Source organism: Sciurus carolinensis, chromosome 11 (genome assembly GCF_902686445.1).
Source record: "Sciurus carolinensis chromosome 11, mSciCar1.2, whole genome shotgun sequence".
Taxonomy (NCBI): domain Eukaryota; kingdom Metazoa; phylum Chordata; class Mammalia; order Rodentia; family Sciuridae; genus Sciurus; species Sciurus carolinensis.
In genome coordinates this window covers 60,133,034-60,158,900 of record NC_062223.1, presented here as the reverse complement: position 1 = coordinate 60,158,900, position 25,867 = coordinate 60,133,034, and the positions used below count along the sequence as shown (strand labels likewise).

Sequence of the window (25,867 nt, the reverse complement as noted above, 5' to 3'; positions counted from 1 at the left end):
TTTAGTTACAGAAAGAGATGAATTACTTAAACATTCTAGAACATGGATGAACTCTGAAACCATGATAAGTGGAAGAAATCAAATACAAAGACCACCTATTACATGATTCCATTTATATGAAATGTCCAAAATAGGCAGATCTATATAGACAGAAAGCACATTAATAGTTACCAGGAGTTGAGAGGAAGGGAAACCGGGAGTGAGTGGTCCACTGGTACATGTTTTCTTTTTGGTGTTATAAAAATATTCTAGAATTAGATAGTAGTGGTGCTTGTACAACACTGTATATGTGTTAAAAGCTACTGAAATATATACTTTGTGTTGGCTAAATTTTACATTAGATGATTTTTACCTCAAGGAGAGTATCGTGTTTAGGTGTGCAAGAGAGAGTGCCTGCAAGCATGCGCATGGGGAAGGGAAGGGAAGGAAGGGGGGGGAGGGGAGGGGAGGGGAGGGGAGAGGAGAGAGGAAGAGAGAAACAATTCTGTTCTGGTAAAATTTAACTCCCAAAATTAATGTATATACCTAAGAAGTCTTACGACCGAGAGGGACATATAGTAAACTATAAACAAACTAGAAAAGTGAATTGAAAATAATACTAAGACCTAATTTTTAACTCTATAAACTTTATTATCTGTTTTTTCAAAAATTCAGCACTGAGGGTTGTGCTATGGCTCAGTGGTAAAGCGCTTGCCTAGCACATGTGAGACACTGGATTCAATCCTCAGCACCATATAAAACAAATAAACAAAGGTACTGTGTCCATCTACAACTAATAATATATTTTTTTTAAATCAGCATCAATACTCTCACAATTACAAAAAATTTTAAAGACAAGATAGTGAAAAACACACAAGTGAACAATTTTGATCAGAAAGGAAATTAATAAGCATAGGAAATAAAAAAGCATTGATCTTCTGAGTTACGAAAATTTTCCCACATATTTTAAATAGCCTTTGAATTTTATTTGCCCCCAATAGTACAGGTATAGTTAGAATTATAAATTGAGAGACTATTGATTACATTTATTTCACTTACAGAAAAGATTAATTTGGGAAACATTTCTTTTGACACATTGCTCATAATTAAAGTAATTCTTCACTTTCTCTATTAAAAAAAAAATGTACAATTTAATTTGCCAGCACCATAAAGATCATTTACAAAATTTACAAAACATTTTTGTTCTCTTCATGAGTACATACCTGTCTGGATGATCCACTAGCTTGCCTTACTTTCTCTGCAACTCCTCCTAAAAGCTGTACAAGTTTTGTCTGCTTAGAAAGTTCTTCTCTGAGTCCTTTCCCTCCTACGGAGAGGAGAGCACCCAATACATGTTCATATCGGACACCAAACTGTGTATCATGCAGGGCATCCTTGAGAAGCCTAACACACAGTAAAGTATTTATGTCAGCCATAATGAACAAAAACCAATTTAACAAATTCATTTTTAGTATACAGGAATTTATGTTAAGCTATATAAGCAAGTATAAACTCTATTCACAGCTATCATATGCCAAATACTTTGCAATAGAGGGTTTTTTTATTTTGGGTTTTAATTCTAAACACAAAAACTTAGCTTCTTTAAAATACTATCTGGTATTTATAGCAGGTAGTTTGAGCATACTATTTAGACTTACAGAGTATGTCATCTTTATAAAAACTAAGAATGGAAATAAAATACTTAATAAAATTTAAATCTTACCAATACAAACTGTGTGCTATCTGGATATTTCCCAATGCTCTGGACAGAAGGAAGCGCACTAATGAACTATTCAAGTAAATTTCATATTTCAAAGCCTATTTATAAAAGAAAATAAGAATTACTAGTGGTCAAATTCATACTAAGCTGATCAAATAAAGTAATTAAAAGATAAACTCTATAAAGCAAGTATTACTCTTATTAACACAAAGATGATACTTACAAAAATGAAACAGATGAATTAATGCAGGCCAAATTAAATTAAATCAAGCACAGAAATAGATACAACAAAATACCCAGTAGCTATGTTTCACTAATCAAAAAAGAAAAATCAAGGAAAAGCTCAAGTCTGGTTTTTTTTGAGACTTTAAAAAGTCTGACAATTAAAAATTCATATACAGATATATAATATTCAAGATAACAGAGGAAAAAAATTCACATTATATCCACATGCAGTGATCCCCAACATTGTTATACTACAAAAACTACTATTAATTAAAACAGCAAGGTGAACTCTAAGTTCCTTACTTTTAAAAACCAAAGAGGGTGTGAGAAGTAAGGAGATAATCTAGTGAAAAACTTACTTGTACAAACTGTGGAAGAAGATCTGTCAACTCATCATCACTAATGGCCTCAATCCAGGTCACAGCTAGGGATCTTACTTCCTGATCAGCAAATCTATAACATTAAAAAAAAAAAAAAAAAAAAAAAAAAAAAGATTAGACAGAGGCTTCTTTCTAGTAAAGCTGTATTTCCTAAATACATAATTTTAATTTGTTCCTGACCAAGTACACATAAATACATAAACAACTCTTTATTCTAAAGCAATGTGTTTCATCTTTAAGAAGAAAAAAAAATTACTTTTTGGAACTGATCCAGGGGTGCTTTACCACTGAGCTACAGCCCCTGACCTATTTGTGTTTTAAAATATTTTTTAGTTGTAGATGGACACAATATCTTTATTTTTATTTATTTATTTAGTTAGTTAGTTGTTCATGGACACAATTCCTTATTTTATTTATTTTTATTGTGGTGCTGAGGATAGAACCCAGTGCCTCACATGTGCTAAGCAAGTGCTCTACCACTGAGCTACAACCCCAGCCCACCTTTTTCTTTTTTGAGACCAGACCTCATAAGTTGAGGCTACCCCAGAACTGTGATCCCCCTGACTAAGCATCCCAACTCTCTGGAATTAAAGGCATGTGTCACCTGCCTGGCATTCGGAAGAAAATCTAACTGTTATTCAGAATCAACTTGGGAATCATAAATGTAGGAAAATAAATTTTGGCTCATCATGAAAATACAACAAATGTTCAAAATATACAATCTAATGCTTTCTTTAGGTTAATTATAAAAGACATAAAATGCTTTTTTGATAATTTCAATGTGGAAGATTATTTTTCAATAAAGGCATATTTACTTTTTTATATTGCAATGAATTGTTTTTGTGTTAAAAAGAAAGAACTACCGCAACATAATACCTTATGAAAAAATTGACAATAAAACAGAATAAATATATTTGACTTACTTTGAATCAAGTAGCTCCAAAGCAGCCAGTGGATACAATGGAGGCCATTGGTGAAGCAATGAGTATGTTCTGGCAAGATTAACCCATTTCCAGTTTGGGGCACTTGCTAGTATTTTGGGAAGACAATTTGGGTGTTTGAGGCAATAATAACGTTTCTCCCACAAAAAGGCTTTATCTTCTTTAGAAAGTCTGTGAACATAATAGAATTAAATTACTTCTCAGTGATATGATAATGACATAGATACAATAATGACATAGATAATCTCTGTTTAAAAATATAAAAAAATTATTCATTTGAGAAAGTTGCTACTTGGTGAAATCATTAATACTAATTTGGAATAGAAAGAAATCATTCTGCCTTGATAAAAGAGTCTTAGTTATGAAAATGAAGGCTAATTCCATACAATAAAAATTTACTGAGCTCTAACCAGATGCCAGGCAATAGAAATCAGACTTATGAACACATTTCACTTTAAGGATTTCATCCACCTTAAAACAAGTAAAATTAGAGGCTATGCAGAAAACAAATGCTACCATAAAACTTTAGAAAATTAGTACAATTGAATTGAGAAACAGTAAAAATGAAAAGGACTCATTTTAGAAATTCTAATTGCTTTAATTACAAATGTGTATATGAATAAAATTATTTCACTGTTTCACTACCCATTCATTTATTTTTGTACCGACAACACATAAGTTATTCACTTACGTGGAGTACTGGAAAAATTCAAACACTGCAAAAGGTCACAGTGAAGTCTCTTTCCTACCAATCCCCCTTCCCAGAGACAACCACCTAAGGCTATGTATGCTTCCAGAAATAATCTACTAATATAGAACCCTACATATGGGTGTTTTCTTTCCTTAGCATTAAATATATTTAAAAAAAAAATTGTTCTTTTTAGTCATACATGATACAAATGGGTGTTTTTAGGTTTTCTTTTTCTTTGTTAATGGCAATACACTATATTCACTATTTTCTTCCTTGATTTCCTCATTTAGTATATCTTATGTGTTAGTATATAAAGCTATAACCTCATTATTAATATTTGTAATTCTCCACTGGCTAATCGAACTGCTATTGATGGACATTTCCAGTCTTTTTCATTTATCCAAATTAATATGACAGTGAACATTTTTATCTCTATAAGTAAATACATAAGAATTTTGTCTATAATTCATTATTGGAAGGGGCAATGCTGGGTCACAACTATACCACATAACTTTAATAGATTTTACCAAATTGCTCTCCAAAAAGGTTGTGGCTTTTTATAGTTCTACAAATAGTATAATTCCCACTTTTTTGTAACCTTTTTAACACTTTATGAGACATTTTAATTTTTGCTGCTCTGATATCAGATAGTATGTTGTATTAATTTACATTTCTTTAAGACTGAACATATTTTCAAATATTTAAAAGGTACTATATATATACCTTTCCCAAATAACTGACTCTTCACACTCTTCTCTCTTTTACTACAAAGTCATTGATCTTTAACTTATTGAAATAAAAATGTTTTTAAAATATTTTTAATAACTACATTTATTCATTTATTTTTATGTGGTGCTGAGGAATGAATCCAGTGCCTCACATGTGTGAGGCAAGTGCTCTACCATTGAGCTACAGTCCCAGTCCCATGAAAAGGTTCTTACGGGTAATTATTCTGTTAATATTTACTGTATTTCCTAGTCTGTTTGCCTTTTGATTAAATAAAAAGTTTGAATTGTACCAATTATCTAACTTTTATGTAGTCACATAATCTTTTTCTATTCTGTGGTGCTGGGACTTGAATCTAAGGCTTTATGACTGCTACGTAAGTGCTTTACCACTAAGCTATACCCTCAGCCCCCATATAATCTGTTAATGTAATTTAAAAATTAAGTTACCCCAGCAGCTTGAAAGGCTGAGGCCCTAAGCAACTCAGGAAGACCCTGTCTCTAAATCAAATATAAAAAAGGGCTGGGGATATGGCTCAGTGGTTAAGTGTCCCTGGGTTCCATCCCTGGTACCAAAAATAACCCAAAAAAATTCAGTTAAATAGAAAGTGTTTCACACCAAAAGCACTGCTAAATCATGAGCTAAATCAGGGCATTTAAAATAAGCTCTTAACATGAGCTTTACATTTTAGGAGATACCGAGGATACAAATACAATAAATGTAGCATACCCAAGTGATGAGTCTCTGTGAAGAATATTGAGAAGTTTCCCTTTTATATCATTGTCCAGTGTTTCTAAGTTGTGTTGCTGTGTAACGCTTCTGTCAACTTGAGGAGTTGTATAAATTATGTCAAATGTAGAACAAGGAAAATCAACCTTAAAAATTTAACAGAAGTTGATCAAAGTATAGTCCACATTAACTTGTCTTTAAGAATAATGGATTTTTTTTCTTAATCAGGGTGGATTTGCACTGAGTATTAAATTAGTGCTTCTTGTGTTTTTGTTGAAAGTAATTACCAATACTTGGTAATTCTCAACAATACACATAAGTTTCTTGGGATAGGTGCAATGCATGTTTTACTGTATTTTCAGAAATTGAAAATGGTTTCATGACATTTAAATTGAAGACAGATTCTGAAATTAAAACAAGATCAATTAGGCTTCTTTAATAACAGCCCAAATCAAAAGTATACACATATACACTATTTCTACAGAAATTTAAATTCAAACCTCTCCACATGTCAAGAGAACATTACCTGCAGCACTATTCTTTCCATGAGATATCCTTTTTTAGGGACTGTTCCAGGAATAGAATTTGTATATGATGAAGTCCAAAGATACAGCAGTTTGGTTCCACATGTTAAAAACCTTCATGAATGTAAAAAGAATACTGAGATTTTCGTTTTAAAAATGACACTCACAACATATGGTAATCAATCTGAAATGTTAGTATTCATTAACATTCACTAAATAAAAATATCATCTTTAAGAACATATAAGAAGGAGTTACTCCCCATACTGTGATGAGACTTTAAATAAATACTTTAATAGTATAAAGTGGGGGGCTGGGGAGATAGCTCAGTTGGTAAAGGGCTTGCCTTGCAAGCACAAGGCCATGGGTTCGATTTCCAGCACCACACACACACAAAAAAAGTATAAAGTGGGAACAAAGAGGAAGAATGAAATATTTATCTTGGAAAGAATGGTAAAGACACATAATCACCTGTCCCCAATATAACTTCTATAAATAGGAAGGTAAAGGACAGTATTTTAAGATTTTATACAAAGAAATACATCTTAATGTGGTCGTTTGGACTACCACCTGAGAACTGCTTCATGACTTTATCATTAGAATATACCAAGAAAACTCATAACTACTTTGTGCCCAAATACCCATCATTTGAGATGAGAATTTGTATCTCTGCCCTTGTCAGCAAACTTTTCCTGTAAAGAGCCAGTCATTAAATATTTTAGGCTTTGTGGGCTACTCATCTTTGTTGTAAAGACTCAGCCTGGCAATTATAATGCAAAATAACTACAAATACTACATAAATGAATATGTGTACTATGTTCCACCTATATTTATAAAAACAAGCAATGGGTTTGAATATGTGGACCCTTGCCCTAGACTACCAATTTATGTACTACTTAAATTAACACACTTAAGTCAAATCTTCATTTTGTTCAAATAAAATATTCTTTTCAGAACTGAACTCATTTTAATATTTTCTCTTGCCCACATTAATAATATCTGATATATTTTCAGTTGTCATTTCTAAGAATTACCCATATACCTAACTAGATTATTTCAAGGCAAAAATTTTTTTTTTTGGAGTGGGGTGGGCGTGTACCAGGGATTGAACTCAGGTGCACTCAACCACTAAGCCACATCCCCAGTCCTATTTTGTATTTTATTTAGAGACAGGGTCTCACTGAGCTTCTTAGCACCTTTGCTGAAGCTGGCTTTGCACTCACGACCCTCCACTGGGATTATACGTGTGTGCCACCACACCAAGCGGTTGCTATGTTTTTTTAAGCATCTTTTAATTCAGGTCCAGCAAAGTCCTGTCACCTAGGTTTGCAAATAAAGTTTTATTAGTCCATTTGTTGTCTATTGCAGCCACTGCACTTGTTACAGTATATATGGCTTTCAAAGTTGGAACTACTTGCATTTGGCACACTTTAAAGAGTGTTTGCTGCTTGCTATTTTGATCTATATATTCTCTCCCTTTTTATTCCTTGTCATTTATTGTTGAAAATAGAAGCCTTTTGTTCTACAGAAATTTCTATTTCATGAATTTTGCTGTTTATATTCCTCTAGTATCATTTAACATGCCTTCTTATATTTATTAGATCTGGTGACCTGATGTGATTCAGGTTTAGGTCTCTGGCAAGAATACTCACTATTTCATGGGAAGTATTGTATACGACTGCTTACTCCATCAAATAAAGAGGCATACATCATTGGGATTACCTTTTTCTCTTTCTGTAACATGATTTACTAGTTTGTTCAGGTGCTACCAATTTAAATCATACTATAAAGTTCCAGAAAAGCTCAATGGCTTTAAGAAGGTATTCATGATCATTGCTTAGATCAAGGCTTCTCATTCAAAAGTGACTATGTTCCCAGTAGACATGAAGCAATGACTGAAGAAATCTGTGGTTGTCAACTTGGGGGTTCTACTGAAAGCCAGTGGGTAGAAACCAGGGATACTGCTAAATATCCTACAAAGCAGAGAACAGTCTCCTACAACAAAGAATTATCTGGTCCAAATGGCCTAAATTTATTATTTTAGTAGAGGTTGAAAAACTTTGATATTCTATTATACTCTCTGCATCAATTAGCTAGAATTTTTCTATTAAAAGCTTTCTCACATCAATTATTTGGTGAAATTCAACTCTAATATGAAGGCAGGTTAAATGCTTAATTCTGCAGTAATATGCCATTTTCAGAAAAATGGGTTTAAAATTCATTTATTACTGAGGCTGACTCAAAGGTCTTTGAGTCATTTGGTTTCTGTGATAGTGACTTCATCAAATAGTATGAAAGCTGTACCTTAAACAGAAATAATTTAAAAAAGAAATAGCAAGAATAGAATTACTAATCACAGTATGCTACCTGAACTAGATAATACTTTGTTTCTCTGTATGTATTAATGTAAAATCATCTTCCCTCTTAATTTGAATATTTCTTGAATTTCAGTGAAGTCCTAACATTACCTAGAATGATTGTACTTGTCAGTCTTGAGATTCATACCATCTATTTGCTATTTTAATGACTGTGTGTGGATGCAAATTACTTAAAAATCTCACAAAAGTCAACTGTCCTTCACCTTATAATCTCTCAAATTATGAAAGAATGTTATGTCATTCACCTAAAAAAAATTTATTACTAGACAACAAAAGTGGCAAACAGTTATGGTTCTCAAATTAAAGACTCCTAGTGATTTCAAGAACAGGAAGGTTTTCAAACTAGCTTATATAAAATTAATCTTAATGACAAAATCACATTCAATTTTCTTACATAACTACTCTGACACAATTTATCAAAGACAGTTGAGAACCTAATTCCTCTCCTTCCTGGGGTCAATGATATCAACATGTTCTGTTTTATGGAAGTTATGAATTATATTTAACAAAAAGATCTTAATACACATTACTAATAGCAATCACTTCAACTGCTTTTCTCTTGCCTTTAATGGTTCAGAATTAAGTCAGGTGTTCAAATTTGAAACTACCAAAAGGTAGATAATAAAAAATCTTATACTGCCTCTTCAGATATGAGGGAAATAATTAGAAGTATGGTTCATGCAAGCACAAGGGAAAATACCAAGTAGAAAATGTGTAAAGTGTTTTTTTTTTATTTTTATTTTTTTTCTGGTGCCAGGAATTAAACCCAGGGCCTTGTGCATGCAAGGCAAGCACTCTACCAACTGAATTACATCCCCAGCCCAAAGTCAGTGTTTTGAACATAATTTCTATAAATGATTACTAGAAAATTAAAGTGTTTTTCTCATTTAAGAAGAGGAAGAAAAGAAAGTAGAACTAGACTGGCAGATATTTTTCTTTCATAATATTAAATTTTTGATTAAGTTTAAATACATCTATTATTGAATAATTTTCCAAACTATACCAATGTTTCAAAAGATTAGTCTAGAACAATAAAGTGCTATAGTATAGTATTAAATAAGTTTAATAATTCCAATAAAGGATAACATTTAAGAACACAGACCTTGGATCCATACTGCCTGGTTCAAATCCCAATTCCACCATTCATTAGGTAAGCACCAAGGCACTTAGTCTCTGTACTTTGATTTCCCTCTCTATAAAAGGGGGGTAATAACAATATCTCCTTCACAGAGTTGATGAGAACATAAAGAATATGTTTACAGCACATAGATAATACCCACCTAAGTGCTACAGAAGTGTTTGTTATAGTAAACATATGATTATAAAACATAAATAGGCTTCTTGACTATTTATAGAACTTCAGAGATGTTTTAGTACGTCCATACACGTTACGAATCTGTAGAATGTTCCCATGTACTATATGTAACATATCCCAAACTTCCTTAGTTGTTTGTTTGTCCCTGTAGGATGGCCTTGCTGTTCCAAGAGCTATTCCTTTTGATTTCATCTATTAACCCATTGTATCCCATTGTCCTATACAAAGGATGCCAATAAAAACATAAATTCAACAATTTTATAGGCTTTTTTAGGTGTCCTGTATATAGGACGATGGAACATAATGGATATTAAAAGATTTCTTAACCTTTAAGAGTAAAGGGAAAGAATCCCATAATAGATTTTTGCACACATGTGAGACCTTTGGAATAAAGACAAGAGGGGCCCTTAACAGGAGGGGCAGATTACCCAGGTAAACAGAATTAATGAAGGGCATAATTCACCTTTGAGTCTCTGAAACTGGAGGAGGGTAAGAAAGAGAAAAGCAGAATTGTTTAATAATAACAAGGGAACTGATAAAATCATGGTATTACCTCAATAATATAATACTTTACATAAACGACAGAGAGTCATTGACTGCTGCTTTTCTCCTGCAATAATGAGTGGCAGACAATCCTCCACATACCCAGTCAGACAATTCAGACTACAGCGAACAACTGGTTTCCTTTCATCTGTGTCATTGACCTGATCTCCTTTTGTCACATTGGAAAAAAATGAGCCAGTTCTTTAGCTCATGTTTGTCACTGTTCCTTATTCTGTTCTCTAACCAATATTGATGTGTACATGTATCCACAGTAACTCACCATCAAAATTCAGAAATACTTACCGTTTAAAGTCAAAAAGAGGTAAAGAAACTCTGCCCAAAGCTTCTGGCCCCTTTCTCTGCTTATTAGAATCAGGGGAACTTCCACTGCTCTGATTTAAAATTCCAAAAAGAGTAAGATGAAGAACTGATTCTAATGGCAATTGTGATATCTGGATGGGAAAAATGATTCTATGGGGGAAAATGTATTAATAGAAAGAACAGATTAGATTGAATGTGAAGTTTAACCTTTTAATGGACTGACAATTTTAGGTATTTCATTTGACTTATCAAATAAACTTTAATCCTGAGTAAACTGAATCTTAGTAGCACGTTTAACTTGTACTGTTAAAAGTCTTAAACAAATTTCATTAACAGTATAAAATTTTAAAATATAACATTCTTTTCCTTTAAAATGTTAATATCTACACTTAAGATGTGCAGTGTCAAATTTCCTGGCAAAATAATAGTAGTCATTTTTATTTCCTTTAAAACAAACCAGATAAATGTTTATGAGTATTTGGGGATGTAAGTATGAACATATGAACAAACAGATATATGTGTGTGTGTGTGTGTGTGTGTGTGTGTGTGTGTGTGTGTTGGTAAATACATATATTTACCAATGCATTTTCTTCTTCAAAGTCTGAAAGAACAAATGAGGTCAATAGTGGTCACTGTGAGATTTCATGTTGAAAACAGGATTTTCTATCCTATTTTCATTTCTGTATTATTTGTATGTTTTCATAGATATTTGGTTTTGTAATATAAAAAATAATAAAAGATGGTTGGGGATGTAGTTCAGTGGTAGGGCACTTGCGTAACATGCACAAGGCCCTGGGTTCAAACTCCAGTATCATAAAATAAATAAATGAATAAATAAATAAATTTAAATTACAAAATATCATCATGTACACAGATTTTAGGTAACTTTTCTGATTATCTATTAATCAAGAGCTAGATTTTTATGAAGTGTTACAGAAAAAATACTAAAGTAAGCAATGCTACAAAATAACATCTTCCTAGAGTAATATGTAAATTTATATCTTTAACTCAATAAAGTCTGGGAGTAACTAATGGCATATTACTGCAACTTAATAAAATGTAGTTAAATGAGTATTTCAGATTTTTTTAATGAAAATTTCAATTTGTTCTACAGAATCATGTCTAGAAGAGATCTTAAGACATCAGTAAGAATTTAATGAATTTCAGTAAAAAAATAATAATAAAAATTGAAGTTAGGATGTATAAATTGAAAAAAGAATGGAACAGAGCACAGTGAAAGAATTAAAAAGCCAAAAATTTCACTTACAGTTCATCCCATTTAATAAGATAGAAGAAATTCTTGTAAGTGCCAACCTTCTTAGATTGAACAGGTTTAAAAAGATCCTTTCCATTGTGAGATAGGGAACATATCAAGTAGTATTTTTCGTAACTAAGAAAAGAAATTTAATTTAATTTAGTTACTAAATTAGCTAAGTAATACAAGCATATTAGCAGTTATTTTCCCAAAGTGACTAATATCTGAAATAACTTGGTCACCATTCGTTTTAATTTTTAGAAATCTGAAATTTAATCATTGTAAATTTTAAGAACACAGGTAAGTGGGATGGCCAAAGGAGTACAAAGGGGAACATATATCCCTAGGTGATAGTGTCAAGGTGCTATAGTGATACCAGCTGAAGAATTTATTTCAGTGTCGTGCTCATGAGTAAAAAACTAATGTTACTAGCTTTAGATTTTAGTTAAATGACAATGCATTAATGTAGTTATTCATTTCCAGGTAAATTCTAGAGAAAGCATTAATATTACCTTCCCTAGGTACCATTTTCTTTTTGCTAAGTACTAAAAAAGAATCAGTTAAGCACATTAATAGTGTACAGGTCTGACTTGATTGAGTCAATCTTCCCACTGTATTGGGAGGCTTCCATTCTCGGGGACAGATACTGTTGTAGTCTCTCATTAGATAGGAATAACTTAGCCCCAAACTGCCAGAAGGACAAAGCTGGTTAGAAAAAGGAAGGCAATTCTGTAAGGCCAAAGTCTTGGACTCAAATTGTATTCTACAAATATTCTAATTTACTGTTAAATTTATACATTAACCACTCTATTCATATATATAATCTATTTAACAGTATGAATATATTTCAAATTTAATTTCATTGCTTCATATGAGCTAGTTGATTACTTTTCATTGCATTTTCCCCTTTTTATTTCAGCATTGTATTAACTTTCTTTCCACCTTAATTATCACTTGTTTTCTATATTGTCTTTTACTGGGTATTTGTTCACATCAGTGTCTCTGAATTTGTGAGTGTATATAAGTGTGCATGTATATGTATGAACCTGTGTGTGTAACACATGTGTATGGAGCAGTAGTAAACTAATGTCTTTAGAAGACAGTAGTAGCCATGTAAATCCCAAATTCCAGGAAAGCAATACTGTCTTCTTTATGGCTGAATCTCCAGTACTGAGAATTCTGCCCACAGCTAGTACTCAGTAAATATTTATTGAGAAAATTAAAATAATAGCTTTCAAGTTATATTATTATCATTATTATTGGTGGTGGTTGTGTTATTTTAACCTAAAGTTCAATTTAGCTAAATTTGTTTGGTGTCTCTTCACTAAACTGTAGCATTAAGTTACTATGAAAACTATTTCACTAAAAATATTTCTAACTTTTCAGTTTATATTAGTCATTTCCAAATAAATTAAAACTGGCAAACATTTGCTGTCTTAAATACATTGACAAAAGAAAAAACTTTAAAAAGGAAAATCCATATTAAAAATTCAATAGAAGAAACACACTCTTGTAGATTTCATTAAACTGTTTCAAATTACCTTAGTTTAAAAGGAAAAATAGCAATCTTAAATTAACTAACTAATTAAATGAGATTTGGTCTTAAAATTTCAACATATATTTTCCTATCCTTTCTATTATTTTTTACTGGAATATCATCAAACACCTCTGCATTTTTTATGAAAAATCATGAAGGTATATGGTACCTCTGTAATATTCAGTTAAACACCAAAATAATGGTTGTTATTAACATTTCACAAGATGAGAATAGCTTTTAGGTAAAGCTGTACAAAAGTTCTCTTAAATAGTTACTTACTTTGATACCCAGTTACTTGAAATTCCATGTGCAGCAAAAATAGTAAACTGGAGTTGTTCTGTTGTGGTCCATGCCTCCTTGATGCTCCTGCTACTGTGGATGCAGTCTGCAGGACTCCTACCAGAACTTGCATGGAGTCTGAGAAGATCATAAATTGCTGCAGTTAATTGGTCCATGCTTACTTGAACAGGATTTTCAGGATTCAGTGAGCCTAGATTTAAAGAAAATGTTAATATAATTTTCTGGAAAAGCAGTAATTATTGTTAAAATTGAAAGAATTTATAAACATACCCCTTGTTGAGCTCATGCTAGTATCTCCTCCTCCAGATAGTGAAGTCACCTGCATACACACATATTGTTAGTCAGAAATTGCCCATGATGTAATATAAAATGTTTACCTTTATCTTTGATACATTCAATTAAATGTTATGACAAAGAAACCCTTTCTAGGGGAAACTTCCCAAAGTGTCTATAAAATTAATAAAAAAATAAACACTGAATGCTAGGGAAAACCCAACCAAAGAGGTGACATTCAGTATCAAGAAATCAGAGCAACTGAAAAGTAACAAAATCCACCTTAATAAATGAATTAACTAATACTAATTTGAAACCCAGAAGTGATAAGCATACTAATATAGCATTCTAATTTCATTAGTTTCTCTATAATATATCCTGATAAGAATATCCTTAAAAGAATCTAGAGTTCTATTTTATTATCACTTGGTGTAAAACAACAATAACAAAAGACCACTTTTCCTTTTCTTCTCAACCCCCACCCCAACCCCAAACTGGAGATTAAACCCAGTTGCACTCTACCACTGAGTTACATTCCTACTCCTTTTTTTATTTTGAGATAGGGTCTCATTAAGTTGCCTAGGCTGACCTCAAACTTGTGATCCTTCTGCCTTAGACTCCTGATTCACTCAGATTACAGACATGTGCCACAACATACAGCTTAAAAAAAAAAAACAAAACAAAAAAAACACTCATAATTATTTAAGTTCTGCTTCCCTCCCACCTACTCTTGGTTCTTTAATTCAACAAATTAATAAAAATAGAAGCTTCAGACATTAGGACCATGGTTGCTACTACCCAAGTAATTTCATATGTATTTTCTTAATTTCTAAAAAGTATCAAAAAATAAGCCCAAATCTCTATATACCATATGGACAGGATCTCTGTGAGAATGAGTGGACTAAAAGTTTATCTTACAGAAATTGAACAGCATACTAGGGACAAAACTTTTTTTTTTCCTTCCTTTAAATTTATAGTAGTTTGTAAAAGCTGCCCTTTCTCTCATCTTTCCAATCCAAGATATAAACATGTCTATGAATAGAATTCACTAAATCACGATGGAAATACTGTGAAGGAGAGCTATTACTAAAGGCTGACATGACTTAAGCCCTTCTCAGGCAAACCAGGCCTTCCTCAGAGGTTTCATGATCTTTTCTTTTCTTTTCTTTTCCTTTTTTTTTTTTTTTTTTTTTTTTTTTTTTGCAGTACTGGGGATCGAACTCAGGGCCTTGTGCTTATGAGGCAAGCACTCTACCAGCTGAGCTATCTCCCCAGCCCTCATGGTCTTTTCAATAGGGAGGGGTTACATCCAATGTAAAATGTCCCCCACTGGCAATCATGGATATTTCCATCAAGAGAGAAATGACAGCTATTACCCTCTAGGACCTCTAAATTCAGGATCTATCTTTAAATTCCCAACCAATTCATTTATGCCAGAGGACTTCTACATATAAAGAGTTCACAGTTTGGCATCTACCTATTCAATGTCAGTTCTCACAAAGCTCTTCCAAGGCAGTCCATACTCCTTACCAAGTAATTCACTGCCTAACCAAAAAAGAGTGACCAAACAACTTAAAAAAAAAAAAAAAAAAAATTCAAAGTGAAAAGATAATGTTTTGTCCTCTAGAAGGCAAAAGCATCCCCATTTAAATGATAGATGCTCACGTAAGGATAGAAAAATACTCACATCAGCACTTTTACTCCTTGGAAGGTTAACTGCTCTCTTTAGCTTCTTTACTGATTCCGTTATGGCAGGAGTCTCTACACCATCTAAAGCACTGCAGATTTTTCTGACAGCTTTAATTACTTGATCTATGGCTCGGTGCTGGTTCTATTACAATTAAAAGAAACAGAACTACGTAAAATCTAAAGGACCAATTTCAGAGATGAAGTCAGAAACTAGATATTTCAGATGTGCCTAAAAATAGCTATCCCTCTAATGTTTGAGACAAAAAGGAAATAAGATGGCTTATCAATTATATGGTTTATTGTGAAGGAGTCTAAAGCAAGGCCAGCTTAATTTTCACTTTGACACAATTATATGTATGCAAATGTTATTAATTTCATACTGGAATCAGAATTAAAGGTAATAAATTAATACAAATTACTAAATCCTTAGAAAAATCCCTAGAGGTACTACTATTATTATTATTTTTGGTACTGAGGATTGAACCAAGAGGGACTGTTCCACAATGCCAGAACCCCAGCCCTTTTTGCTTTTTTATTTTGAGATGGGGTCTCACTAGGTGGCTTAGGGTCTTGCTAAGTTACTGAGGTTGGCCTCGAACTTGCAATCCTTCTGCCTCAATTTCCTGAACCACTGGGATTATACCCATGTGCCACCACACCTGGCTAGAGTTATTTTACCTCTCACTCGGGTATAATTTGCACATTGAAAACGATACTCCTTTCTTTCCTACAAAAATCTGTTAGTGAGATCCTGCCTCAAAATAGAAAACATGAACAGGGCTAGGGGATGTAGCTTAGTGGTAAAGTGCCCCTGGGTTTATATCCTCAGTACCAAAAAAAACCAACACCAAGAACTGATAAATATTTAAGGTGATGAATACACCAAATGCCCTCATCATTATACATTTTATACATGCACTGAAATGTCACACTGTAATCCAAAAATATGTATAATTATTATGTTGATTATAAATTTTTAAAACTTATTTAAAAAATTTTTCAAGGGTTGGAAGAGTACAACTCAATGGCAGAGTGCTTGCTTGGCACATGAGAACGAGTTCAATTCCCAAAACCCTAGCCAAAAAAACAAAAACAAACAAAAAAACAGGTAAAAAAAAAAAGGAACATGCATATATATTGAATTCATAAAACATTTATGCCAAGTACTGTTAGAAAAGCTGAAATTCAGTATTATAACACCCCTTAAAAATTTAAACTTTTCCATTCTTGAGGCTTAGTTACCAAAAACCAAAAGTTTACTTCACCTTCAAGCTTGAATAAAACTACCTTGTTTTCGAAAACATCCAATCACTGTGCAGTTCTCAAGGCCCCTTTTCTAGCTCTCCCTCTATTCTTATTTGATATATATTTCTACTTCCTTTACACTTCACCTTCATACAAAACCATTCCAGTTTAAAGGCTCATACCATTTTCCTATATTATTCTCCCATCATTATTTACGTATCATTTATCAATGTATTGTCTATTCCAACTCCACCCTTCTTTTGTTGTACTTGGTGATAATAGAACTAGATCCATGTGAACATTTCTTTGCCACTCAGTACAATGTTAGGTTTTGCAAACAGAAGGTACTGAATAGATACTACAAGACAAAAGCAGCAGGGAGACACTACCCACTTGGGTTCTAGTTCAACTTTTTTTTTTTTTTTTTTTTTTTTAAATTCAGTATGGGAGCCAGAGAGCCTCAAAGACAGTCTCAGACCATGCTCTCCCTATCTGGCAGTTCTGGCTAAAGTTCTTTAGCAAGTTTCTTTGCCATGTGTAGCCTATGTGTTCCTGTAATAGTCATGTGCTTTTTAGAGAGGCTGAATTTCAGTCTGGGGTCCGGGGAAAAACCTTTTCATGTGAGTCCTCAGAATTCATTCACTGTCTGTTTTTCCTCAGTCTAGAGTTGACAGCTGCCTTTTTGAACTTGTTACTTCTGGATCCCTTAGAGTAGAGTTGGCAAACTTTTTCTTTAAAAGGCTGCTAGTAAATAAATATTTTAGATTTTGTAAGTCACATACTCTGGGACAATTCAACTTTTGCCATTAAGGTTTGAAAAGACACAAGTAATGCATAAACATATGATTGTGGTCAACAGAACTCCTTTTCTTCTTTATCTTCCTTTTTTTGGTATGTGGTGTTACTGGAGATGGAACCCAGGCCAGGTTATGTGCATGCTAGGCAAGCACTCTATCACTGAATAACATCTCCAGATGTTTATTTTTTTCACTTTGAGACATGGATTGCTAAGTTGCCCAGTCTGGTCTCAAATTTTCTATTCTTATTCTTTTTTTTTTTTGGTAGTACTAGGGATTGAACTCAGAGTTAGGCAATCACTCTACCATGCTACATTCCCAGCCCTTTTATATTTTTATTCTGAAACAGAGTCTTATTGAGTTGTCTAGGCTGATCTCAAATTTGCAATCCTCTTGTCTCAGATGCCCAGGTAGCTGAAATTACAGGCATTGGCCACTGTGACTGGTGCAATAAAACTTTAAAAACAGGTATCAGGTCAGACTTGGTGCCATGAGACATATTATGCCAATTCTTGCCTTACAGTCCCCTTTACTAAAAAGGGTAAAACCATTTTTCACTTATGATTCTTTAAATTTCTTCGTTCAAATAATGTACAGTCTCTTGTCTCCAGGCTGGTCCATAACTGCTAAACCTTACTAATGATATATGGTCATTTTCCCCAAGGCATGTCACATTTTCCTCTGGATATATAATCTGACTTTCTATTCTATGTCCTGTAATAAAATCTTCAGTTACATAAATATCCCATGTAGAACCACATTTTCAACCAAAAAACTGAACCTTATCAGAATCTTAACTACAACATCACACTCAGATCATGACCTCCTTTGCTCCCAGTCTTCATTCCCTCACTCCAAACTATTTGTTGAACACAGATGCTTCTTTTCTGTTTCTTCATCCAGGAAGCTGAGCAACATTTAAGAAAATCTTACAAACACACAAATTCAAAAGCTCCCAATTTTAGCAGGAACCTCCATGCCACTTAATAATCATTTTACCTACCCTTGTTAAAGTCTTCTTAGACAATTACAAACCATTATTCCTTGCCTCAAAAGTCCTACTGCCACCATAATTTCGTTTTAGCAAAATGAATTAACATCTTATCTCTAAGAAACTAACAGGCCAGGAGCAATAAAAACTTATTAGTACCTAAAAATTTTGGAGAGTGATAAAATGTTCTAAAATTAGATTGTGGTGGAACGTGTAGAACTCTAAGCATTTATTTTTTTAAAAAACTGCCTTTATGCATACAATGGGTAAATGTTATCATACATAAATTATGACTCAATTATAATAAAAGTATAAAAAATAAAGGGGCAAATATGATACAGAGCTGCTATTTTATATAAGTAGGTCAGTGAGCTTTCTGGTAATTTTTGAGTACTTCATTTAATAAAAGGGTGAGCCATGTAAATATCTAGGGGAAGAACATTAGAGAAAAAAACAAAAATACAAGAGCCCCCTATGGGGAGCATATCTGACAGAAAGTAAACCAGAAAAAAAGAAAGAGGATAATAGTAAGGAGACAGATCAGAGGCAGTGGGTCAGACAATTCAGGGCTTTGAATTTTAGCAATACAATAAATATAATTTTGAGCAAAAGAATGGCATGAAATAACATCTTTTAAAATGTTTCTCATTTTATTCACTTTTTCAAAGAACAATCCTTCAGCTTTGCTCTTTCCTTATTTTAAATTTGCTTTCTGCTCTTATTTTCACTTTTTAAAAGAAATGTTTGTTTTGGAATGTTTGTTTGTTTTAGATTTATAGACAGTTACAAAAAAATAGTAGAGTTCCCACATAAACTGGGTTAAGTAAAATGTTTCAAAACCATGTTGTATTTGTTGTAACAAAGCTTAAAAACTGGTACATTACCATTAAGTAAATTCCAGACTTTATTCAGATTTACCGGTTTTCCCACTAGCAAACGTTTTTCTTCCAAGATAAAATCCAAGATACTGCATTAAATTTAATGTCTAACTTTTAAGATCATTTTGGTTGCCTTTGAAAAGCAGATTGTAGAGTTTTTCAAAATGGCGGACTAGAGGGCGGCTGCATTTCACATTGCTCCAGGACGCAGGATTCAAAAGAGGAGATAGAGACTTGAGACCAACTCAAAGCCACCGGGTGAGTCTCTCCCGTTGGGGAGGCGTCCCGGATGGGGCGGTAGCCCCGGAACGCAGGGAACTTTGTGAAGTAGAGTCGCTCGGCGAGACGCCAACCCGCCCCGCTGGAGCGGTAAACACGGACAACTGGGATCATCGTAGAGGAGGTGGCTCAGCACAGCGCTTGGACTCGGAGCAACCACTGGGGCTCCGGGCGGCTGCCTGAGGAGGAGCTGCGTAGCGAGCTGTTTGGACTCAGAATGACCGCTCCTGAACACCGGGGGGTTGCCTGGAGGAAGAGGAGAAGTGCGGCGGGTCGCTTGGTCTAGGAGTGACTGCATCAGAGCCACAGGCGGTTGCCAGAGGAGGAGGCGAGTGGTGAGTTGATTGGACTAAAAGCGACCGCTCCTGAACACCGGTGGCCTGCCTGGAGGAGGAGCGTGGTGAGTCACCTGGTCTCGGAGCCACCCCTCCAGAACACCCGGGGGGGGGGCTACCCCGAGGAGGAGGAGGAGGAACAGGGCGGGTCACTTGGGCTTGGAGTGACTGCCTAGGGCTACGGACGGTTGGCGGGAGGAGGAGACGCGAAGTGAGTTGCTTGGACTCCTAGTGACTGCGTCGGAAACCGGGTGGCTGTCCGGAGGAGGAGGTGTGTGGTGGATCTCTGGGTCTCGGAGCTATTGTACGGGGCTCCAGGTGGCGGCTCAGAGGAGGGGCTGCATGGCCAGACGATTAGGTGCAGAGCAGGGTCCCAGGAGCTAGGTGGCTTCTTGCTGGAAGAGCCGCACAGAGACACGCCTAGGGACGGAGCGAAGTTTCCAGGACTGCGGGCAGATTCTCTGGGAGAGGCAGCCTAAGGAGACTTGCCTGCAGAGGGTGAGGCTCCCAGGCCCAGGAGGTAGGTCCGGGCCCCTGGGAACGTTGCAGAGGAAGACGGCCCAGCCCAGGCGGTAGTTGTAGATTGAGGGGAACCTCTAGGAGGGGAATTGACCAGCGAGACCTCCCCACCGAGGGAGTCTTCCCTGCCGGGTGAGGTTTTCCCACAGGGACGGTAAAACCAGAGACACAGGCACAAACACGCCTTGCCTCAGCCCGCAGCCTAGTTCCCCCTTGGATGACCACTGGTCAGCAAGTGGAGGCACCTCTGCCCACTAGCAGGGAATATACGCCACCTGAGGGTCACCACCCCTAGAGAGGCAGCTTCTTCGTGGAGCTCCGCATTATCAACTTCCTCCAAAACTTCAGGCTACTGAAGGATAAGAGGGGATATACTAGCAATCTTCAGGTACATTATAAGTCAATAGAGGAAATCTGCAATATCTTAATGACCCACTGATACCTGAACAATATGAGAAAACAAGGGAAGAAAATGCCCCAAACAAATCTAGATGTTACATCAATAAAATCCAATGACAGCATGGCAGAAGAAATGACAGAAAGGGAGTTCAGAATGTACATAATTAAAATGATTAGGGAAGCAAACGATGAGATGAAAGAGCAAATGCAGGCATTGAATGATCGCACCAATTGACAGTTAACAGAGCAAATTCAGGAAGCAAAAGACTATTTCAATAAAGAGTTGGAGATATTGAAAAAAAAAAACAAACAGAAATCCTTGAAATGAAGGAAACAATAAACCATAGAAAGCATAACCAATAGGATAGAACACCTGGAAGACAGAACTTCAGAGATTGAAGACAAAATATTTAACCTTGAAAACAAAGTTGAACAAACAGAGAAGATGGTAAGAAATCATGAACAGAATCTGCAAGAACTATGGGATATCATGAAAAGGCCAAATTTGAGAATTATTGGGATTGAGGAAGGCTTAGAGAAACAAACCAAAGGAATGAACAATCTATTCAATGAAATAATATCAGAAAATTTCCCAAATCTGAAGCATGAAATGGAAAATCAAGTCCAAGAGGCTTATAGGACTCCAAATACACAAAATTACAACAGACCCACACCAAGGCACATTATAATGAAAATACCTAACATACAAAATAAAGACAGAATTTTAAAGGATGTGAGAGAAAAGAACCAAATTACATTCAGGGGGAAACCAATACAGATATCAGCAGATTTTTCAATCCAGACCCTAAAAGCTAGAAGGGCCTGGAACAACATTTTTCAAGCTCTGAAAGAAAATGAATGCCAACCAAGAATCTTATACCCAGCAAAACTTACCTTCAAATTTGACGATGAAATAAAATCATTCCATGATAAACAAAAGCTAAAAGAATTTACAAAAAGAAAGCCAGCATTACAGAACATTCTCAGCAAAAGATTTCATGAGGAAGAGAAGCAAATCAGCAAAGGGAGGAATTATCCTAAAGGAACTGTCAAATAAAGGAGGAACCAAGATGTGTCAAAAAATAAATAAATAAATAAATAAAATTTTAAATATGAACCAAATGACCGGGAATACAAATCATATCTCAATAATAACCCTGAATGTTAATGGCCTGAATTCATCAATCAAAAGACATAGACTGGCAGATTAGATTAAAAAGAAAGATCCAACAATATGTTGCCTGCAAGAGACTCACCTCATAGAAAGAGATACCCATAGACTAAAGGTGAAAGGATGGGGAAAAACATACCATGCACATGGACTCAGCAAAAAAGCTGGAGTATCCATCATCATTTCAGATAATGTGGACTTCAAGCCAAAGTTAGTCAGAAGGGATAAAGAAGGACATTTCATACTGCTTAAGGGAAGCATAAATCAGCAAGATATAACAATCATAAACATCTATGCCCCAAACAGTGGCTCATCCATGTATGTTAAACAAATCCTTCTCAATTTGAGAAACCAAATAGACCATAACACAATAATACTAGGTGATTTTAACATGCCTCTCTCACCACTGGACAGATCTTCCAAACAAAAACTGAACAAAGAAACCATAGATCTCAATAACACAATCAATAATTTAGACGTAACAGACATTTATAGAATATACCATCCAACCAAGAGTGAATACACTTTCTTCTCAGCAGCACATGGATCCTTCTCTAAAATAGACCATATATTATGCCACAAAGCTAATGTCAGCAAATACAAGAAGTTAGAGACACTACCTTGTATTCTATCAGATCATAATGGATTGAAGTTAGAAATAAATGAAAGAGTAAAAAACAGAAACTACTACAACACCTGGAGATTAAACAATATGCTATTATATGATGAATGGATAACAGAAGATATTAGGAAGGAAATTAAAAAATTCTTAGAGGTAAACGAGAACAAAGAAACATCATATCAAAATCTCTGGGACACTATGAAAGCAGTACTTAGAGGAAGATTTATTTCATGGAGCACATTTAATAAAAGAAGTAAAACTCAAAAAATAAACGACCTAACACTACAGCTCAAAGCCCTAGAAAAAGAACAACAGTCCAACACCAAAAGTAGTAGAAGACAGGAAATAGTTAAACTCAGAGCTGAAATCAATGAAATTGAAACGAAAGAAACAATACAAAAAATTGACAAAATAAATAGTTGGTTCTTCGAAAAAATAAACAAAATTGATAAACCTTTAGCCACACTAACAAAGAGAAGACAAGAGAAAACCCAAATCACTAAAATTCAGAATGAACAAGGAAATATCACAACAGACACGATTGAAATACAAAACATAATTAGAAGCTATTTTGAAAATCTATACTCCAACAAAATAGAAAATTTCGAAGACATCAACAGGTTTCTAGAGACATATGAATTGCCTAAACTGAACGAGGAGGACATACACAATTTAAATAGACCAATTTCAAGTAATGAAATAGAAGAAGTCATCAAAAGCCTACCAACAAAGAAAAGTCCAGGACCAGATGGGTTCTCAGCCGAGTTCTACAAAACCTTTAAAGAAGAGCTCATTCCAATACTTCTCAAAGTATTTCATAAAATAGAAGAGGAGGGAACCCTCCCAAACTCATTCTATGAAGCCAATATTACCCTGATACCTAAACCAGACAGAGACACATTGAGGAAAGAAAATTTCAGACCAATATCCTTAATGAACATCGATGCAAAAATTCTCAACAAAATTTTAGCAAATCGCATACAAAAACATATTAAAAAGATAGTGCACCATGATCAAGTGGGTTTCATCCCAGGGATGCAAGGTTGGTTCAACATCAGGAAATCAATAAATGTAATTCACCATATCAATAGACTTAAAGTCAAGAATCACATGATTATTTCGATAGATGCAGAAAAAGCATTTGATAAAATACAGCACCCCTTCATGCTCAAAACACTAGAAAAAATAGGGATAGTGGGAACATTCCTTAACATTGTAAAGGCCATCTACGCTAAGCCCATTGCTAATATCATTCTAAATGGTGAAAAACTGAAAGCATTCCCTCTAAAAACTGGAACAAGGCAGGGATTCCCTCTTTTAACACTTCTATTCAATATCGTCCTTGAAACTCTAGCCAGAGCAATTAGACAGACCAAAGAAATTAAAGGGATACGAATAGGAAAAGAAGAACTCAAACTATCCCTATTTGCTGATGATATGATTGTATACTTAGAGGAACCAGGAAATTCCACCAGAAAACTTTTAGATCTCATAAGTGAATTCAGTAAAGTAGCGGGATATAAGATCAATGCACATAAATCTAAGGCATTTTTATACATAAGTGATGAATCTTCAGAAAGAGAAATCAGGAAAACTACCCCATTCACAATAGCTTCGAAAAAAATAAAATACTTGGGAATCAATCTCACAAAAGAGGTGAAAGACCTCTACAATGAGAACTACAGAACACTAAAGAAAGAAATTAAAGAAAACCTTAGAAGATGGAAAGATCTCCCATGTTCTTGGATAGGCAGAACTAATATTGTCAAAATGGCCATACTACCTAAAGTGCTATACAGATTCAATGCAATTCCAATTAAAATCCCAATGATGTACCTTACAGAAATAGAGCAAGCAATTATGAAATTCATCTGGAAGAATAAAAAACCCAGAATAGCTAAAGCAATCCTTGGCAGAAAGAGTGAAGCAGGGGGTATCACAATACCGGATCTTCAACTCTAATACAAAGCAATAATAACAAAAACAGCATGGTATTGGTACCAAAATAGAAAGGTGGATCAATGGTACAGAATAGAGGACACGGACACAAACCCAAATAAATACAATTTTCTCATACTAGACAAAGGGAACAAAAATATGCAATGGAGAAAAGATAGCCTCTTCAACAAATGGTGCTGGGAGAATTGGAAATCCATATGCAACAGAATGAAACTAAACCCATATCTCTCACCATGCACGAAACTAAACTCAAAATGGATAAAGGATCTCGGAATCAGTCCAGAGACCTTGCATCTTATAGAAGAAAAAGTAGGTCCAGAGCTTCAACATGTCAGCTCTGGACCAGACTTCCTCAACAGGACTCCCATAGCACAAGAAATAAAAGCAAGAATCATAACTGGGATAGATTCAAAGCTTTCTCTCAGCAAAGGAAACTATCAGCAATGCGAAGAAAGAGCCTACAGAGTGGGAGAAAATCTTTGCCAATCATACTTCAGATAGAGCACTAATCTCCAGAATCTATAAAGAACTCAAAAAACTCTACACCAAGAATGCAAATAATCCAATCGACAAATGGGCTAAGGAAATGAACAGACACTTCACAGAAGAAGATGTACAAGCAATCAACAAACATATGGAAAAATGTTCAACATCTCTAGTAATAAGAGAAATGCAAATCAAAACCACCCTAAGATTCCATCTCACCGCAATTAGAATGGCGATTATCAAGAATACAAGCAATAACAGGTGTTGGCGAGGATGTGGGGAGAAAGGTACACTCATACATTGCTGGTGGGGCTGCAAATTAGTGTAGCCACTCTGGAAAGCAGTATGGAGACTCCTTAGAAAACTTGGAATGGACCCACCATTTGACCCAGCTATCCCACTGCTTGGCCTATACCCAAAGGACTTAAAATCAGCATATTACAGAGATACAGCCACATCAATGTTCATAGCTGCTCAGTTCACAATAGCCAGATTGTGGAACCAACCTAGATGTCCTTCAATTGATGAATGGATAAAGAAACTGTGGTATATATATACAATGGAATATTACTCAGCCATAAAGAGTAATAAAATTATGGCATTTGCAGGCAAATGGATGAAATTGGAGAATATCATGCTAAGTGAGATAAGCCAATCTCAAA

General features: G+C 34.7%; 1 protein-coding gene across 1 annotated transcript in view; it reads right to left on the bottom strand.

The window, feature by feature from the left end:
* The window catches only part of Pik3c2a (phosphatidylinositol-4-phosphate 3-kinase catalytic subunit type 2 alpha), a 123,012-nt gene that overhangs the window by 31,476 nt on the left and 65,669 nt on the right, over window positions 1-25,867 (bottom strand). The window contains 11 exon segments of the mRNA XM_047516643.1: window positions 1,203-1,383; window positions 1,703-1,797; window positions 2,284-2,377; window positions 3,228-3,416; window positions 5,392-5,537; window positions 5,918-6,029; window positions 10,453-10,620; window positions 11,738-11,860; window positions 13,542-13,752; window positions 13,833-13,881; window positions 15,523-15,666. Coding sequence (XP_047372599.1) covers window positions 1,203-1,383; window positions 1,703-1,797; window positions 2,284-2,377; window positions 3,228-3,416; window positions 5,392-5,537; window positions 5,918-6,029; window positions 10,453-10,620; window positions 11,738-11,860; window positions 13,542-13,752; window positions 13,833-13,881; window positions 15,523-15,666 — 1,512 coding nt within the window.